The 16,697-nt window shown below is 47.3% G+C and overlaps 1 protein-coding gene across 1 annotated transcript in view; it reads left to right on the top strand.

Annotated features, from left to right (window-relative positions):
- Arhgef11 (Rho guanine nucleotide exchange factor 11) overlaps positions 1-16,697 on the top strand; it is a 121,448-nt gene that overhangs the window by 98,629 nt on the left and 6,122 nt on the right. The window contains exons 20-37 of the mRNA XM_032898138.1: positions 735-758; positions 1,772-1,916; positions 2,178-2,277; positions 2,956-2,985; positions 6,972-7,098; positions 10,098-10,277; positions 10,358-10,405; positions 10,567-10,754; positions 10,974-11,120; positions 11,751-11,830; positions 11,980-12,105; positions 12,572-12,689; positions 13,190-13,368; positions 13,926-14,001; positions 14,254-14,421; positions 15,100-15,190; positions 15,870-15,995; positions 16,455-16,516. Coding sequence (XP_032754029.1) covers positions 735-758; positions 1,772-1,916; positions 2,178-2,277; positions 2,956-2,985; positions 6,972-7,098; positions 10,098-10,277; positions 10,358-10,405; positions 10,567-10,754; positions 10,974-11,120; positions 11,751-11,830; positions 11,980-12,105; positions 12,572-12,689; positions 13,190-13,368; positions 13,926-14,001; positions 14,254-14,421; positions 15,100-15,190; positions 15,870-15,995; positions 16,455-16,516 — 2,015 coding nt within the window. The remainder of the gene's footprint in view (positions 1-734; positions 759-1,771; positions 1,917-2,177; positions 2,278-2,955; positions 2,986-6,971; positions 7,099-10,097; positions 10,278-10,357; positions 10,406-10,566; positions 10,755-10,973; positions 11,121-11,750; positions 11,831-11,979; positions 12,106-12,571; positions 12,690-13,189; positions 13,369-13,925; positions 14,002-14,253; positions 14,422-15,099; positions 15,191-15,869; positions 15,996-16,454; positions 16,517-16,697) is intronic.

The following is a 16,697-nucleotide window of genomic DNA, read 5'->3' as shown; positions in this document are numbered from 1 at the left end:
TGGGCTACTGAGTTCAAAACCAAACTCAGTAGGACAAGGATTAAAAAATGATAAAGGCAGAGGATATCCGAGTGCATGCCTAACATGTATAAGACCCTGGGTTTAATCTGCAGAACTAATGAATAATAAGGAGAAAAGACTAGGACATCTGGACCTGAAAGGAGGCCGCACAGAAAGCATGGTCTTTACAGCGGCGGCCTCCTGACCCTCAGTAGTAAGGTGCCATTAACTGGTTCTGGGATGGAGGTCATACCTGACTGAGCCTGTTCGGAGAGTCTATGAACCCAACTTACAATAATTTTCAAGTAATGATAGTTTGTACTTACAAGATGGGAGCCTTCTTCTGGGTATTTTGAAAATTCAGTGGGCTTATTATGTAAACAGCTTATGAAAATGTCTGGCCCGTGGTAAGACCCAAACATTAGTTGCTGCTACCTTTGCCTCTTTACAAGAAATTTCTTTGGTCAGGCTCCAGGTTTTATTTTTTTCTCCTGATAACTTCATGCTTTGAAACAGAGAACAGAGACTAAATTTGCCACGTGTGCTGTTGTGCTAGAAAAACATTATTGTCACGATCATCATTGTGCTAGTTGAATCTTTGAGGAAATAAAAACTTCTCACCTCCTGGGCTACAAGACTCCAGAACGTTTTGAATCTGACCTCGTATCCCCTACCATCCCTCCTCTTCCTCCAGCCTTTGCCTCAGGTCCAAGTCATCTGTTCTTTCATTACAGGTCCAAATATGAGGAAGATCGGAGGTGAGCAAATCCATGGTGTGGTACATTTTCAGCAGTCAAGGTGGGAAGAAGTAGGGCTGAGCTCTTCTGTGTTTCTCATTTCTGCTACCTGTAAGAAAGCTGTAACGCTATAGAACATGAGTCTGTGCAAGTGTAGCTCCCAGATGACTGACCATAACACGTGGGACTTCGGAGGTCCAGATCCTTGATGCCTAGGGACCACTGCCTGGTAGATGGCTCTACTCCTTGGTGTTGACAGGCTAGCCCTCACCTCCTGACTTCTCAGGCCCGCTATGTATCTACCCACAGTACCCCGAGTTTCCCTCCTGACCTCTTTCCCTGTGGAAAGATTTCATCTCCCTAAGAATGGTAGTGTTAGAATCAGTCTGTGACAGCAGAAAGAAAACACCTCCTTTCTTGGTGATTTTTTTAATGTAATTTCTACATATTGACCTTATTACTTCTTATCAGCTTAAAAGGGTCTGCATTCCCTGCCTGTACATGCTTTGTAAGGGAAGAGACGGGCCATGAAGCCAAAGTAGAAGCAGATAGTGTGTCTACTGGATTTCAGGCCAAATATAGTTTAAGCACACAGCTCTGGATAGTTTCATTTGTAGCAATCAGAAACACCTCGATAGCCTTTGCTCTCTTTTTCTCCTTGTTCTCAGAGATGGGGGAAGGTGAAAGCTGCAGGCCTACTTTAAACCCTCGTATGTGTGTCTGAGGATGTTGACTTAGCCCATCCTCCAGGCCTTGTGTTTCAGGACTTTGTGTTCCATCCACTGACCATCATCCCTTCATGGGGAGAGAACACTGTCTAGATTTCTGTGGGAGCAATGGAGAGCTTTGGCCAGCTCCTGACTGCAGTTGCATTTGATCATCCATTCATCACTTTGAATATTTTAGCTCCTAACCACCCCTTTTCTTCTCCGTGGGATGCCTGTACGGAGACTGTCCTCAGGGTTTTGCTCCCTCAGCCTTCTGTTACGAAACATGACTTGAGCTTTCTGGTTCACAACGCTCCTGTTTTACAGTGCCCCCATGGACTTTGCTGTTAATACCTATATGAGCCACGCTGGGATCCGTCTTCGGGAGTCTCGACCCTCCTGCACGGCAGAAAAGACCCAGTCTGCCCCTGACAAGGACAAGTGGCTGCCCTTCTTCCCTAAGACCAAGAAGGTAACAGAACTGCCCACAGCACAGCTGTCCTGGAGCAGGGCTCTGTGCTGAGGCAGACCAGGAAGCCATTTCACAGCCTTCCAGCTACATCCCCCTCTTTTCTCCAAACCTGACCACAGGTGAAACATGTTCATTAGAATAAAAACCTGAGTCACCTCTCCAATGATTTGTTTAGGGCCAGTCTTAGGACAGGGCAAGGGTGATTAGCAGTCTCGTGTCTGAGTGTTGGAACCACCTCCAAACTAATGTCTCCTATCTCAGCAGAGCAGCAATTCCAAGAAAGAAAAGGATGCCTTGGAGGACAAGAAGCGAAACCCCATCCTCAGATATATTGGGAAGCCCAAGAGCTCTTCTCAGAGCAGTGAGTATTTTAGAAAACAAAAGCCTTGGCCATTCTTTGGTAGAGAATTGAGCCCCTTCACCTTCCCAGGAAGTAGAGGGGCTTCCTGTGTTTCTGGGAGCCAAGGCCTAAACTCTGGAGACTGTAGCTTGCTCTTAGAACTGCTGCTCTCTCCCCCTGCCACATCTAGCCAATTTCATTGAGGGAAGGCTAATTTTTCAGAGCCAAGGGGTGTTAGCCTGGAACTTCAGAAACAGCTGTAGCTACTGAATAGTTCTGTGGAAGAACTTATGGCTTGGAAAGACTGCCCTGTGGTCTTAGTTTCATCTTCATCCCTGGAATTTATGCACACACCTGTGGTTTTGTGTTTGGATCCTTGCTGAGGGTTTTAAATGACCGTTAAGTAGAACTGGCAGGGATAGGGACAAGCTCCATAACACGATGGTAACAAAAGTGCTAATGAGCCTTCCCACCAGCTGTGTCACGTGTCTAGAAACTGTCAGTAGTTCAGTCCTGAGCTTCAGTGGGAGTCGCCTTCATAGACCTTGGTGACACTTGGGTGGGGGAAGGGACTTCTGCGTCTACTTTGGTTTTGTCACCACCTTCTCGTTTTCCAGCTTGATAGGATTTTTATTTGACTCTTGCAACGTTAACTGACTTTTCATGGTTTACTTTTGTTTTTGTTTGTTTTTCTTTTAGCATTTCATATTCCCTTGTCCCCTGTGGAAGGTAAAAGGACAATTTTCTTCGGTTTTATCTTCTCATTAGAATTGATTTTCCACCTCCGGAATCTTGCTGTTCTTTCCCATCTGGTCCTATCTGGTCCCGACTTGCTTCTTCCTTTTCTTCCCTCCATCTCTCTTAAGGATTCCTCCTTTCTGTTACTGCTTCTCTGTAACACAGACTGCTGGGGTCCCTCTTCTGCACTGTGTTAGCTGCCAGACCTTGTTACCTTACCTGGTTTCTGAAGGATGGGAACTCCCTTCCCTGAGGCGGGCCTTCCTTGAGGTTCTGACAGAGACCAGCCTTCTTGGCGACAGCTTTCCTGTGGCCCTAGCCTTTACTGTTCCGAGTGTAGTCTCTTGTCACTGTAACAAAATGTTAGAGACAACCTAAAGAGAGGAAGTGTCTATTGGAGCTAGTGGTTTCAGAAGTCTCAGTTCATCGTCACTTGGCCTATAGCTTTGTGGTATGGCAGGACAGTGTGGCATGTGGAGAGGAAATCTGTAACTCATGAAACAAGAAGAGAAGCTACTGAGAGGTCCAGGGCTCCTTTTCAAGGACCCATCTGCCCTTGTAACCTCCTTCTAAGTAGACCTAACACCTCCCAGTCACACCATCAGCTGTGACCTAGCCATCAGTGTGCAAGCTTTTGGGAGGCCATGTATATGAAGCAAACCCTACTAGACTTCAGTGTGTGATACAGGGAGAGAGAAGAACAGTCAGCTTTTCATTCAATGAAGTAATAATCAGTTTAAGGTTTTTTTTTTCTTTAATTGAATTTCAAGTTGCAAATAACTTCTTTTATTTATATCCCTATTCCTGCTTAGGCCCTTCAGTATAGTACAGGAGGACATTAGGTTGGAAGCCAGGCTGGCTTACATACTTAAATCAGTAAAGTACTTGCCACAAAAACATCAGAGCTTGATCCTCATAGAAAGCCAGGTCCTGGAAGAAGCTCAGTGGCTAAGAGTGCTGGCTGCTCTTCCAAAGAACCCAGTTCTGATTCACAATCCACACGGTAGTTTGCAGCCATCTGTAATTGCAGTTCCAGGGGATCTGAGGTCCTCTCTGGCACCAGGCACAAAAGTGGTGCACAGATATCCATTCAGGCAAAGCACACACACATTAAATAAATAAGTTGAAAGGAACAAAAAGACAGCTATGGTCTTCTAGTCTTCTCTCTCTTTCTTTCTCTCTCTCTCTTTCTCTCTCTCTCTCTCTCACACACACACACTTCAAAAACAATAATTGATATAGACCTATGGAGATGGCTCAGTAGAGTACATGATTAGCATATGTAAAGTCCTGACTTTGACTGCCAGCACAACAGAAATAATAATAGATTATATACATTAACCCATAAGCAATTTAGCCAACATCAAAGCATCATAGAAACAAGCAAGTTTATTTCCATCAGTGAGGTTCGTGTGTATACAATTAAACAACTCAAATTGTGCATGGTGGCATATTCCTATAACCCTAGAACTTGGGAAGTTGAAATAGGAGGATTAGGAAATCAAGGTCAGCCTCACTACAAAAAAGAAGGTACAAAAAATTGATTACTGTTTTCTAAGTTCTACAGTAATTTGAACATGGCAAAAGAGAGCAACAGAATACAGTCAGGAAATTCCACTGCTATAATTCATTTTATGTAAAAATGGCAATTTAAAATAGTGCCTTGGAATTATTTTAAGTTACTGACATCCCATGCTATCCTCAGCCATAAAAATAATGCTTGGAAGAAAAATTTAATGAAAGAAAAATTTAACAAAAGAATAGCCTAGAAATTCAGGCCCATCATTGGAACCAAGCCACCACTGAGCTGCAGTTCCAGCTCCAGGCCCATATCTGCCAAAATCTGCTTCTCATCTGCCGTGCAAAGGAAAGGGTGAGGCAAGAACGGACTGTAAGAAGCTTCGCTTGAGGAGCTTGCAAGGGAACAAGAACGTACACGGTGGGGTAAGGTTGCTGAACCCAGCAGAGCAAGATAAAAGATACCAAGGGTCCACATCTTCTCTTTTTTTATTATTATTATTGTTTCTGACTGTGTGGGTATTTGCACATGAAGGCAGGTGCTCAGAGGGCTGTGGACTTGGATCCACTGAAGATGCAGGCAGCCGTGAGCTGTATGACTGGGCTACGGGCAACTGAGCTCTGTTCCTCTGGAGGAGCAGTACACACTCTTACCCCAGTGAGCCTCTCCAGCCCCAGGCCCATCCACATGCTCCTTGATTCACACTTTATCACTCTGATTGCTTGATTTGATTTGGGCTTCTAAAGTGTCCAGGACATCAGATGAGTGTATGTCTACATCTGAAGGCCAAGCATCTGCTGCTGGGAAGGCTCACTTGGACTCACCTATATGTCGTGGGACTGTAGAAGTCAAGGTCGACCTTGAGTGTCAGTCCTCATGAGACAGCCACCTTGTTTTTTATGGTAATCTCTTATTAGGAACTGGGGCTCACCAGTCTGTTAGGCTTGCTGTCCCCATCTTTCTGGGGACTGGAATTAGGTGCTTGTCACCACACCTGGTTTTTTATGTGAATGTGAAGGATCCAACTCTGGTCATCACATTGGTGCATCAAGCACATCACTGAGCTGTCACCCGGACCCACGTAACTCACCTGTACTTAGTTCCATCATCAGTCAGAGAGTAGAGAACAGGGAGGAAAGTCCACAGTGAAACTGCAGGGATCAAAAGTCTGCTCCTTTCTGTTCCCCCTTGTTACTCTGAGTTATCCAGCCACACCAGATCTCAGGGCTACATCTGCTTTTTGCCACAGCCACATCCTATATAGGGCATACCTAGCTGTTTTTCTGGCAGCCCAATAGTAGACTCTGCCTCCTGCTGTCAGTTATAGAATGAATATTCCTGGATTCTTGCATAACCATGCAGACAAGTCCATTGTGGATGCACAGTAGACCACGAGTCTATAGTAATCTCCAAGCCAGCTGCACGTTCAGCCTAGGAAGGGTCCTGAATTCCAAACACAAGTGACATTAACAGCCCTATAAACACTCACCCAGCCGCTTACTTCACACAAGTGCACCCTGACCATCTGTCTCAAGGATAGAGTTGTAGACATGGAGAGAAAGGCAAATGCTTTTCCTTCTCTCAGGCTTGGAAGTTTTCCTGTGAAAGTCAGATTTTTGCGACCAGGAGGCCTGTCTTGTTATTAACATCAGGTCCCTGGGTGCCTCTGCTGCCTCCTCTGCCCTCTACCTAAGCCCTGCTCTAACCTCAGTTCTGACTTAAAGATGAGCTCCTCATCTCCCCTCTGGCTCCCAGAAACTGGGCTTGGGTCTGAGGCCCACTTTGTGGGGTTCTTAAGTATTATGTCTAGGTTTCTCCTCCCTATCTATCTCTTGCTGTTATTGAAACAAGACTAGCTCCTTAAGACTAGCTTGGGGCAAGAGCTAGAGTTTAAATACCAGAGAGTAGTGTGTCACTCTGTTCTAAGAGATCACCTCTCACCAGTTCTTTAGTAGTGGAGTTCAAAGCTGGCAAAAGGAATGGGGTGGAGAGTTGTGGGTGGAGATTGGGAGGTGAGTTCTGAAAGTGATAGAAATTTGAAAAGGACCTAAGGTTTGCAATATGGACAGATTCCGTGTAGATGTGGTTTGGTCTTCCTGGCTTTCTTTTTTTTTTTTTTTTTTTTTTTTTTTTTTTTTTTACTGTTAATTTTTTTTTTTTTTTTTTTTTTTTAAAAAAAGTTTTTGTTTTTTTTTTTTTTTTTTTTTTCAAGTAGAATGTAAAAGTTCCAAACACTCTTGTTTTGTACATGAGAAAAAAGGATACTTAAGAAAGGAAGAGTGTCCGCCTAGGACCACGCAGCGCAATCAGAGAAGAGTGAGGACTAGGTCATGTGCCTGTCTTCTGGTCCCATGCTGTTCTCATCTGTGCTTGTTCATTGCTCTGTCTTCTGGGCTACAGGGGAGTAAGGGCCCTGGAACAGAAAGCATAGTACCCTTCATTTTCTTTTTGCCTGCAGTTAAGCCAGGCAATGTGAGGAACATCATTCAGCACTTTGAGAACAGCCATCAGTATGATGTCCCAGAGCCGGGGACACAACGACTCTCAACAGGAAGCTTTCCTGAGGACCTGCTGGAGAGTGACAGGTAGCTGTAGCTGGATGGGGCCCACCAGCTGCCCAAGACATGGGGCATGGGCAGGCTTCATCAGGGATAATTCCAGCTGCCTTGCTCCTCTCCACTAGACTGTGAGGTCCCACCATAGGGCCTGCCCACCCTGAGTAGCTGCAGAAACCATGACAGTGTTGGGATGAGATCAGTGGAAGACCATGGAGACAGCCTTGAGGTTGATCCTGTAACTACCAAGTAATTCCTTCCCAGAGTAGAGTTAGATTGTACGACCTAACAACTAATCAGAAAGCACTGGGTGATGTGGATAAGGGACTTTAGAGAGAACAGAGGGAAGTCTTGGAAAATAAAAGGCCTGGAAAGGCTAAATTAAGTCTTTTCCTCTTAAGAAAACTTAAGCTGGGCTGGTGAGATGGCTCAGAGGTTAAGAGCACTGACTCAGGAACCACATGGTGGCTCATAACCATCTGTAATGGGATCTTATGTCCTCTTCTGGTGTGTCTGAAGACAGCTACAGTATACTCATATACATGAAATAAATAATATTTTTTTTAAAAAGAAAACTTAAGCTGGGTAAGTGTGATGGACAGGCCTTTAATCCTAGCACTAAGGAAGCAGAGACAAGTAGATCTCTGTGAGTTCTAGGCCAGCCTGGTCTACAGATAGAGATCTTGTCTCTGAAAATAATAATAAATTGTAGAAATGCTTAGAAAGTGGTTTCTGCAGACACTTTCAAAAACAACCAAGTGCCTGGGAATAAGTCATCTATTTCAGCAGACCACAGTGTCAGTTGGCTCAAGACAGATTGTTCTTCCCTTAGGGGGAAAAAAAGGCAGATGTGGTGACACCTGTCTGTAATCTTAGCACTGAGGGCTCAGTGCCAGCCTAGGCTACAAAGTAAGACCCTGTCTCAGAAAAGGTGAGACAGGGTGAGGATTGTGCTGTCTTATTTTCTGCATCTCCATCAGGTATCAGTGCTAAACAGGATGTCTGTCTGGTTTTAACACATACTGTAAGATTTATGTGCTCCTGACTGGCATAATAACAGTGGAGTCCTGGCTATAGCCAGCTTTAAATAAAGATTTCCTGTAGTCAGAAATATCCGTATAGACTCCTAATCATCCTTGAGATACCGTACTGCAGCCTTTGTATGTGAAGATAATCCTATTATAAAATCAAGTCTGAAAGCCATTGAGGAATAGCAGTTGGCAGAGGCAAGTCTGCAGGTAGCAGTGTAGATATTCTAACCATTCTGCCTTTGAAATAACTGTCAACACTAAGTGAGACGTTCTTCTTTCTGTTTTATATTAGGCCTTCATAAACTTAGTGCATGTCAAAGGATTTGACAAAGATTATGATTTTATTTGTTTATTTTATATATGAGTGCTATATCTGCATAAAAACCTACATACCAGAAGAGGGAATGGGATCCCAATATAGATGGTTGTGAGCCACCATGTGGTTGCTGGGAATTCAACTCAGGACCTCTGGAAGAGCAGTCAGAACTCTAATAGCTGAGCCATCTCTCCAGCCCCCAAGAATTTGACAAAGATTAAGAGTTGTACTGTTGGTTTCAATTACCTAATATTTTAGGTAAGTTAGACAATGAATCATTTAATTTGCTGTGACAGGTGTGATAATTTAAATATGTCATATATTTTAAGTTTTGGAGAGATTGTCAATACCTTGAGAAAATATTTGAATCCACTTACAGACTTGTACCCTTTGCCTTGTTGGATAAATTTGTTCTACCTAAGGCAGTCACCAAAATCCTAAAACTATTGTAAGCAGAAGCCTTTGGATTTTATTGTAAACTCCTTGGCAATCTTGGGAGAATAGTTTAGAGGCTCAGCAGGTAGTGAGTGCCCCAGGGTTCTTCCAGGAAGGTACAAAGCTTTGCAGCCGCTAGCCCTACTGAAAGAGGTTTGCATTGCTGGCTGAGGACACACAAACAGTGCAGTTGACCTGGGTTGGAATTGTTCCTGTAGATTTCTGAGGGGTAAGTTCAGTGGGGCATCGGTTGTCAAAATGTTTGCAAACCCTGAGGACAAATTCAAGCCCTTGGGAGATGAGCTCCCTGTTGAACCTCTGGCTGTTTAGAGAATATAAATGAAGATTCAAGGTACTGGGCTCTCCGCTTCTGTAGCCAGCTTCAGCATTGAGAGCTCTCCAGACATCTCAAGGCCCTCTATGTTTCCAGACACAGAACAGGATATAGCTTAGTAATAATGGTAATAATGTCCACAAAGGGCCAGCCCAGCCGGGCCTGACGGCATCCAGGGGCATCTAAGGGTCAGAGGTGCCAGCTGTGTTGAGACTGATGCACTGCAAGACTCAACAGAAAGCAGTTCTCAGCTGTCAGCTTCTCACCAAGCCCCAGGGACAGCCAGGGTTGAACCCCTGCCTGTCTGTAACCAGGCCCTGGAAGCGTCCTTCCCAGCCATTCTTCCCTGGTATGGAAATTGCAGCTTAGGAAGAGAAGAAATCTACATCACAGCTAGAGGGTGAGAATAGTACAACAGATAAAGTCTTCTGACAGCCTGGAAATTGTAGAGCAAGGTATGAAATCTGTAACTATACCACCCTCAAAGAGGATCTTGTCAAGAAAGGATCCACCTCAGAGTCAGAGAAGAGAGTAGCTGGTCCAGAACAGGCAAGGTGTTCTAGCCATGGGATGGCCTCCAGAGCAGAGAGGTTGGATGAACCTTGTAGTTCCTGATGAAGGCCTGTGTTATCCACGGGTCTTCTGAAAGGATCATGGTGTCTTAGACGTCTGGACACAACACAAAGCTGATTCTCTGTCTTCACCTTTCTGATAGCTCGAGGTAAAGAGGGGAAACTATCCAATAGCTCACTGGGGAGAGCAAAGGGTCTGTAGAGCAGCCAGAATGGCTTGTTGTTGTCTGGCTTCTGGACCCTCATGTTTAAACTCTGGTATTGAGGTGCCCTTCAAGTGGGGTAACAGGTAAAAGCTAGCCACAAGTCAGATTTCAGAGTTTCCTGTCCCTCCCTGACAGTTCGCGCTCAGAGATTCGACTGGGCCGCTCTGAGAGCCTCAAGGGCCGGGAAGAGATGAAGCGATCCCGGAAAGCAGAGAACGTGCCCCGGTCTCGAAGTGATGTTGACATGGATGCTGCTGCAGAGGCTGCCCGCCTTCACCAGTCAGCCTCGTCCTCTGCCTCCAGCCTTTCCACCAGGTAAGCGTAGCGTCCAGTGGCCACACCCACTGCTATTCAGTGTGGTGACTATGTATTAAGAGTTGGCATTTTCTCCTCAGGTCTCTTGAGAACCCAACCCCTCCCTTCACCCCCAAAATGGGCCGCAGGTGAGTGATGAGCACTGTAGTGCCTCTGTTTGGTACCTCTGGCACATCTGTGTTCTGCCCTCTTCCCACACCTAGGGCTGGCCAGGGTTGGGTAGGAAAGTGATGGACAATCTTGAGTGTAAGTTACCTACAAGTGAAGCTAAGCTCTCCGTTTTCCACAGGAGCATTGAGTCCCCCAATCTGGGGTTCTGTACAGATGTCATCCTTCCCCACCTCCTGGAGGATGATCTGGGCCAATTGTCTGACCTGGAGCCAGAGCCAGAGGTCCAAAACTGGCAGCATACAGTAGGCAAGGATGTGGTGGCCAACCTGACCCAGAGGGAAATTGACCGGCAAGAGGTCATCAATGGTGAGAACCTGCCTTGTTCCCCTCATCTCCTCTCATGCTTGTGGGGGTGGGGGTGGTAGAGATTTCCCAAGGTCACCTCATTCTGACCTTAGCCTGAGGGTAGAAAAATCGACACTCTACTTCTTCGAAAAGTAGTGTGGTGTGGGGACCAGATAGTGACTCTAGACACTTGCTGATTTACTTTTTCCCCTGCCTCTCCCTGTCACAACCCCTGCTCAGAGCTTTTTGTGACAGAAGCATCTCACCTGCGCACACTCCGAGTCCTGGACCTCATCTTCTACCAGCGCATGAAAAAGGAGAACCTAATGCCTCGGGAAGAGCTGGCGCGGCTCTTCCCTAACCTGCCTGAGCTCATAGAGATTCACAGTAAGGAGCCTGCCTCTCTCCAGACTCCTTATGCCACCTTTGACTGTGTTCTAGTTTGAACCTGTCCCATCCCTACCTAGATCCCCCTGAGTAAATAGGGTTTCTACCGCTGTGGTGAAACACTATGATCTAAAGCAAGTTTCAGAGGAAAGGATTTGTCTTACTCTTCTATAAAACTGTTCATCTTCGAGCCTGGAGGCAGGAGGAGTTGATGCAGAGACTGTAGAGGGCCACTGTGACTGACTCGCTCCCCATGGCTTGCTCAGCCTGCTTTCTTATAGAACCTAGAACCACCAGTCCAGGGATGGAACTTCCCACAGTGAGCTGGGCCCTTCCCTGTCAGTCACTAATAAGAAGATGTCCTATAGCCAGATCTTATGGAGGCATTTTCTCAATTAAGACTCCCTCTTTCAGATGACTCTAGTTTGTATGTTTGGTTGGCATAAGACTAGCCAGCATACCCTGCTATTCCTGCTGGGAGAAGCTGATGGATAGCCTGAAACTAATCCTCCAGAACCCCCAGAATAAAGGTTTCCAGACTCTTCCATGGACTTCTGTCAAAAATGCCTTTCCTCCTAGTAATAAAGTATCTAGCAGTGTCGCTCAACCCTTGCATTCCTCCTTCCACAGATTCCTGGTGTGAAGCCATGAAGAAGCTCCGGGAGGAGGGCCCCATCATCAGAGACATCAGTGACCTCATGCTGGCTCGGGTATGGCAATGAGGAAACTGGAGGAAGTGAGCTCTCTTTACCTACCCCAAGACTAAGGAATTTCACAGGGGAGGGGGTAGTTAAAGGGAGGGGCTGCTGCTCCCTCGCAGGAGTGTGATACCCAGACCATATCCATTCTGCCTCTTCAGTTTGATGGTCCTGCCCGAGAAGAACTTCAGCAAGTAGCTGCACAATTCTGTTCCTATCAGTCAGTAGCCCTAGAGCTAATCAGGACTAAGCAACGTAAGGAGAGTCGGTTCCAGCTCTTCATGCAGGTATCCTGGGCGTGTCTTGACCCTCCCTCATCGCTGTCATGCTCACCAAAGATCTAACCTCCTCTTCTGGACCCTAGCCTCATCTCTTCTCTACTGAGGATAGCACCTAGCTGTGCCCCACCCACCTACATTACCCAACACCACATACTGTAAATTGTTACCTCCAGGGCAGAGGTGCCTTTGGTTGACAATTACTCAGCATTGCAGGCAAAAGGTCTGTCTTGCCTATAGAGCTAGTGTGTACTGTTCTCTAGAATTGGAATGAAACTGCCCTTCTGTTTTGACCATCTCTTCCTAGCACGTCAACCCCTCCCTAAATGTTGAAGAAAAAACTGCCACTATTTCTAGGGGGCCCATCTAGGGTTAGGGCCCATGTGGCATTTTCACAGCCATCTTAACCCTGAGCCCTGAAGGTAACTCCCAACCATGGTAGCACTTCTTCCTCTGTCTGCTTCTTGCTCTTCAGGAGGCTGAGAGCCACCCTCAGTGCCGGCGTCTGCAGCTCCGAGACCTCATCGTCTCTGAAATGCAACGGCTCACCAAGTACCCACTGCTGCTAGAGAACATCATCAAGCACACAGAGGGTAGGGCAGGGCGGGGGTCTGTGCCTTGCGGCAGCAAAGTTCCTTACTTTGTCACAGTTTTGTGATCTTCAGTGTCTTCTTCCTCATCCTGGTACAGTGAGTCTCAGAATGATTGTAAATGTGATTTAGAAACACAAAATGCTACAAGGCCACTGCTGGCTTGTGGGGCTTTATACAAATCAGGAAGTATAGACCCACAGGCTGGCTCACCTGGGTAAATGTGAGTTCCTCCGAGGGCTTTGCTGAGTGTTAGCACTCATTCATACCTCTGCTAGATGCCTCTGCAGTGTTCAAGTGTCACATCCAGGGGACTAGCAAGATGAGTAGAGTGGAAAGGGAGAACCAGGTTGTCCTCTGACCTCCACACGCACACACTGTGGCATGCGTCCACACACACACACAGTAACAGTAAATAAGCAGATTTGCTAAACCAGAATAACAGTAGAGGGTGCACTTTGCGTTGCAGAGGCACCAACCACACACATCCTTCTATTTGGCAGGTGGCACCTCTGAGCATGAGAAGCTCTGCCGTGCCCGGGACCAGTGCCGGGAGATTCTCAAGTTTGTGAATGAAGCAGTAAAGCAGACAGAGAACCGCCACCGATTAGAGGGGTACCAGAAACGCCTGGATGCCACTGCCCTAGAGCGGGCCAGCAACCCCTTGGCAGCAGAGTTCAAGGTAGGAGGTGGAGACTGCAGCACTGAAGCCCCACATGCATCCTTCTTGTGTCCCCTTAGGAACAGAACTCAAGTCAGGGCCCAGTGAGTCTTAGAGGTGAGAAAGATGGCTTGTCACCATGCCCTGGGAGACACACCCTATTACTGTCACCATCCCTAGATGGACAAGAACAGACAGCCTCACTAAGTAAACACTAGATGGTGGAGAACTCTGACTTTGGAAAAAAACAGAACTGAGAATGAAGTAAAGGTGGAAATCATATAGAGGGACTGAAGCTGAAGAGGGAGACAGGAAAGGCAGCACGTCTCCTTGGGAGCTTAGATGATGCAGTGGGCCAAGTGGGAAACCTAAGTCAAAGCCATTGGTAAATCCCCCAGAACATCACAGGACACACACAGGGCTTCACAGCACCTTTTACTTCTCTCCGTCCCTTGCAAGAGCTCAGAGGTAACAGTCGTTTCCTGCTCACTCATTCCCAGCACCTTAGCCTAATGTCCATGCACAGTGGTTTCTTAAACACTTGTTGAGTGAATGGAGTGGTGGTGTCTTCTTAACAGAGCCTGGATCTTACAACAAGGAAGATGATCCACGAGGGGCCTCTGACCTGGAGGATCAGCAAAGACAAGACCCTGGGTATGTATGTGCCAGGACTGAAAATGGGAGGGGACCTGTGGTAAGTGTGCTGCTCTGGCAGGGTAGTGGGAAGCGGAGGAGACATACAATGCAACTAGAATGTCAACATCGGGCTCCTAGAGCACAGCGTGGGCGGGGAGAATATAGAGCTGGCGTCACTGTATTCCTCGGAGACCTGGGCGCGGGCATCTAGCTTCTGGGCCCCTCGTGCTGATGAGGGTGAGTGAGCTCAGGGATTGTCTTAATTCCCAGACCTCCAGGTGCTTCTACTCGAGGACCTGGTGGTACTGCTGCAGAGACAAGAGGAGCGGCTGCTGCTAAAGTGCCACAGCAAGACAGCCGTGGGCTCCTCCGACAGCAAGCAGACGTTCAGCCCTGTGCTGAAGCTCAATGCTGTGCTCATCCGCTCCGTGGCTACAGGTACTCATGAGGAGATGAGCCAGCAAGCCTGGCTGATAGAGGCTTAATATCCTCCTGTGTTTCCTCCTGTGTTCCTGTCTTGACCCAGTCTAAGCAGGAAGCTTTGGTCCAGGACGGGCAGGCTAAGGGGTAGATAATGGACTAAGATGGAGATCCACAAGCTAAAGCGGGGTTGAAGGACACTGATGGGTACACTGGTGAGGCCTGAGGATATCAAAGAGGAATTGGCATAGACGTAAGGAACAGGACAAGTCCTGTCGCCAGAGTGCCTGAAACAGAGTAGAGCTTCAGTACACCTAAAGCACAGAGCCAAGTCCAGGGATCTGAGCTGACAGTGCAAAGTGTGATATGACAAGAAAGGGTAGGGTCCCACACTCCGGGATCACCCTCATCTATGACACCTGACCTCCCCAAGCAGCTCAGAAGGATGGGGTAGACATGAAAAGATTTGCCAAACCCTAAGCACTGTGTGCACATCAGCCCTCAGTAGTAGAGCAAGAGAGAAAAATGACCCTGACAGATGTCCCTGGGGGAACCCAAAATTGCCCACATCTTTTGTTGGTGAGTCCTAATTGATTCTAATGGCCCAGCTCTATCTCATGGTGTTTTCTTCAGGTTAGGGACTATGTCTGCTGTGCCCAGTGTAGACTTTCTGGCTTCCTTCCTTTCTTTCCCCAGACAAGCGAGCCTTCTTCATCATCTGCACCTCCGAGCTGGGCCCTCCCCAGATCTATGAGCTGGTTGCATTGACGTCATCAGACAAGAATATGTGAGAAGTTGTGGGGTCCCATGTAACTTCAGTCCCCTGGGAGCCAGAGGAGTGTGTGGAAGGATTTGAGCAGTGAGGCCGGGGCTGGGCCCAAAGCAGTACCTGGATGGAAGGCTGGAAAGAGAACTAGGAAGCAACATAGGCACAGAGCAGCAGAGGCCACCACCCCAGGACATAACCAGACCCTGGGACAAGCATACCAAGTCCATGTATGACTCAGACCCTGTCTCTTCCCAGGCTGTCTGTCTACCCCATGTTCTCAACATCGACTGCCAGAGGTGACCCAACATAGTGGGCAGAGACCGGTTAAGTCAGACAGTTTCTTCCCAGTGGGATTTTCATCCGTATGGTCTTATTTGAGGAGGAGCTGTATACAGAGTATATAACTTAGTACATAGTATATAAAGTCTATGTTAGCATATATTACACTAATGTATTGGTATATAGAGTACAGCTTAGTATAGGCTTAACAAAGTGTTAATATCTAGTAATTGGTAGGTATGAGTCATATAAACCCAGGGGAACAGCCAGCGAGAAACGTTGATGGAGACGGAGACCTGCCTAGAATAGGTTTCTTGAGACAGGATGCAGAAAGGTTTTTGGCAGTGGGGTCCACAGAGGACACAGGTATGCCTGGCCATGTTCTCATCACTAGTTCTGTGTTTCTGCCGAGCAACAGATGGATGGAGCTCTTAGAAGAGGCCGTGCAGAATGCCACCAAGCACCCTGGAGCTGCCCCAATCCCCATCCATCCCTCACCACCAGGATCCCAGGAGCCGGCCTACCAGGGCTCCACCTCCAGCAGGTGTGGTGCTGAGCCTTCCAGCTCCCAGCAGTGCCCCCCATACCACTGCCTGTTTCCTGATTCTCCTCAGCCTTTCCTCCCTAGGGTAGACAGCCTCCTCAGGGAAATGCCATTAGGAAACAGTAGCTCTGGCAAATAGAGGAACATGCCTCTGCTACCTGCCTTCTGTCCTCCCTGCCCTCCCCAACCTCTCACTTGGATACAATGGAGACTGCCTCTAAAGTAGGGCTGAGGTATAGACTCCAGCTAGAAAAGCGAGGCCAGCGTTCATCCTCTGCGTTGCCAGCCTGCACAGCCCAGTCAGGTGGTGAGGCCCAGCACCTTTGCCTAGCCCCCTGCTCCTTTATAGCCTGTGAAAGATAGGAGGGGCCAGACTGGGACTCATGACATCCTGACCAGGCTGGCAAAGCTAGAATTGCCAGAGGTCTGCTCTAACCTTCAATGGGTTTCTTCCCTCAGGGTAGAAATAAATGACTCAGAAGTATATCACACTGAAAGAGAACCCAAGAAGCTACCTGAAGGTAAGGCCTCTCTCCATCTTGTGGGAAACCAGCATAGTCCATTTCTCATAGATAGGGTCAGATTGAGGTATCGGGTGACAGGTGTCTATCAGGGCCAGAGGTATGAGGCCTGTGATAAAATGCGTAGAAGAGAATCGGAAGAGGGGAGTCGGGGAGAGACTGACAGCTTGAGCAACTCCAC

This window comes from Rattus rattus, chromosome 3 (assembly GCF_011064425.1).
Source record: "Rattus rattus isolate New Zealand chromosome 3, Rrattus_CSIRO_v1, whole genome shotgun sequence".
NCBI lineage: Eukaryota > Metazoa > Chordata > Mammalia > Rodentia > Muridae > Rattus > Rattus rattus.
This window is presented reverse-complemented; position numbering and strand designations above follow the sequence as displayed.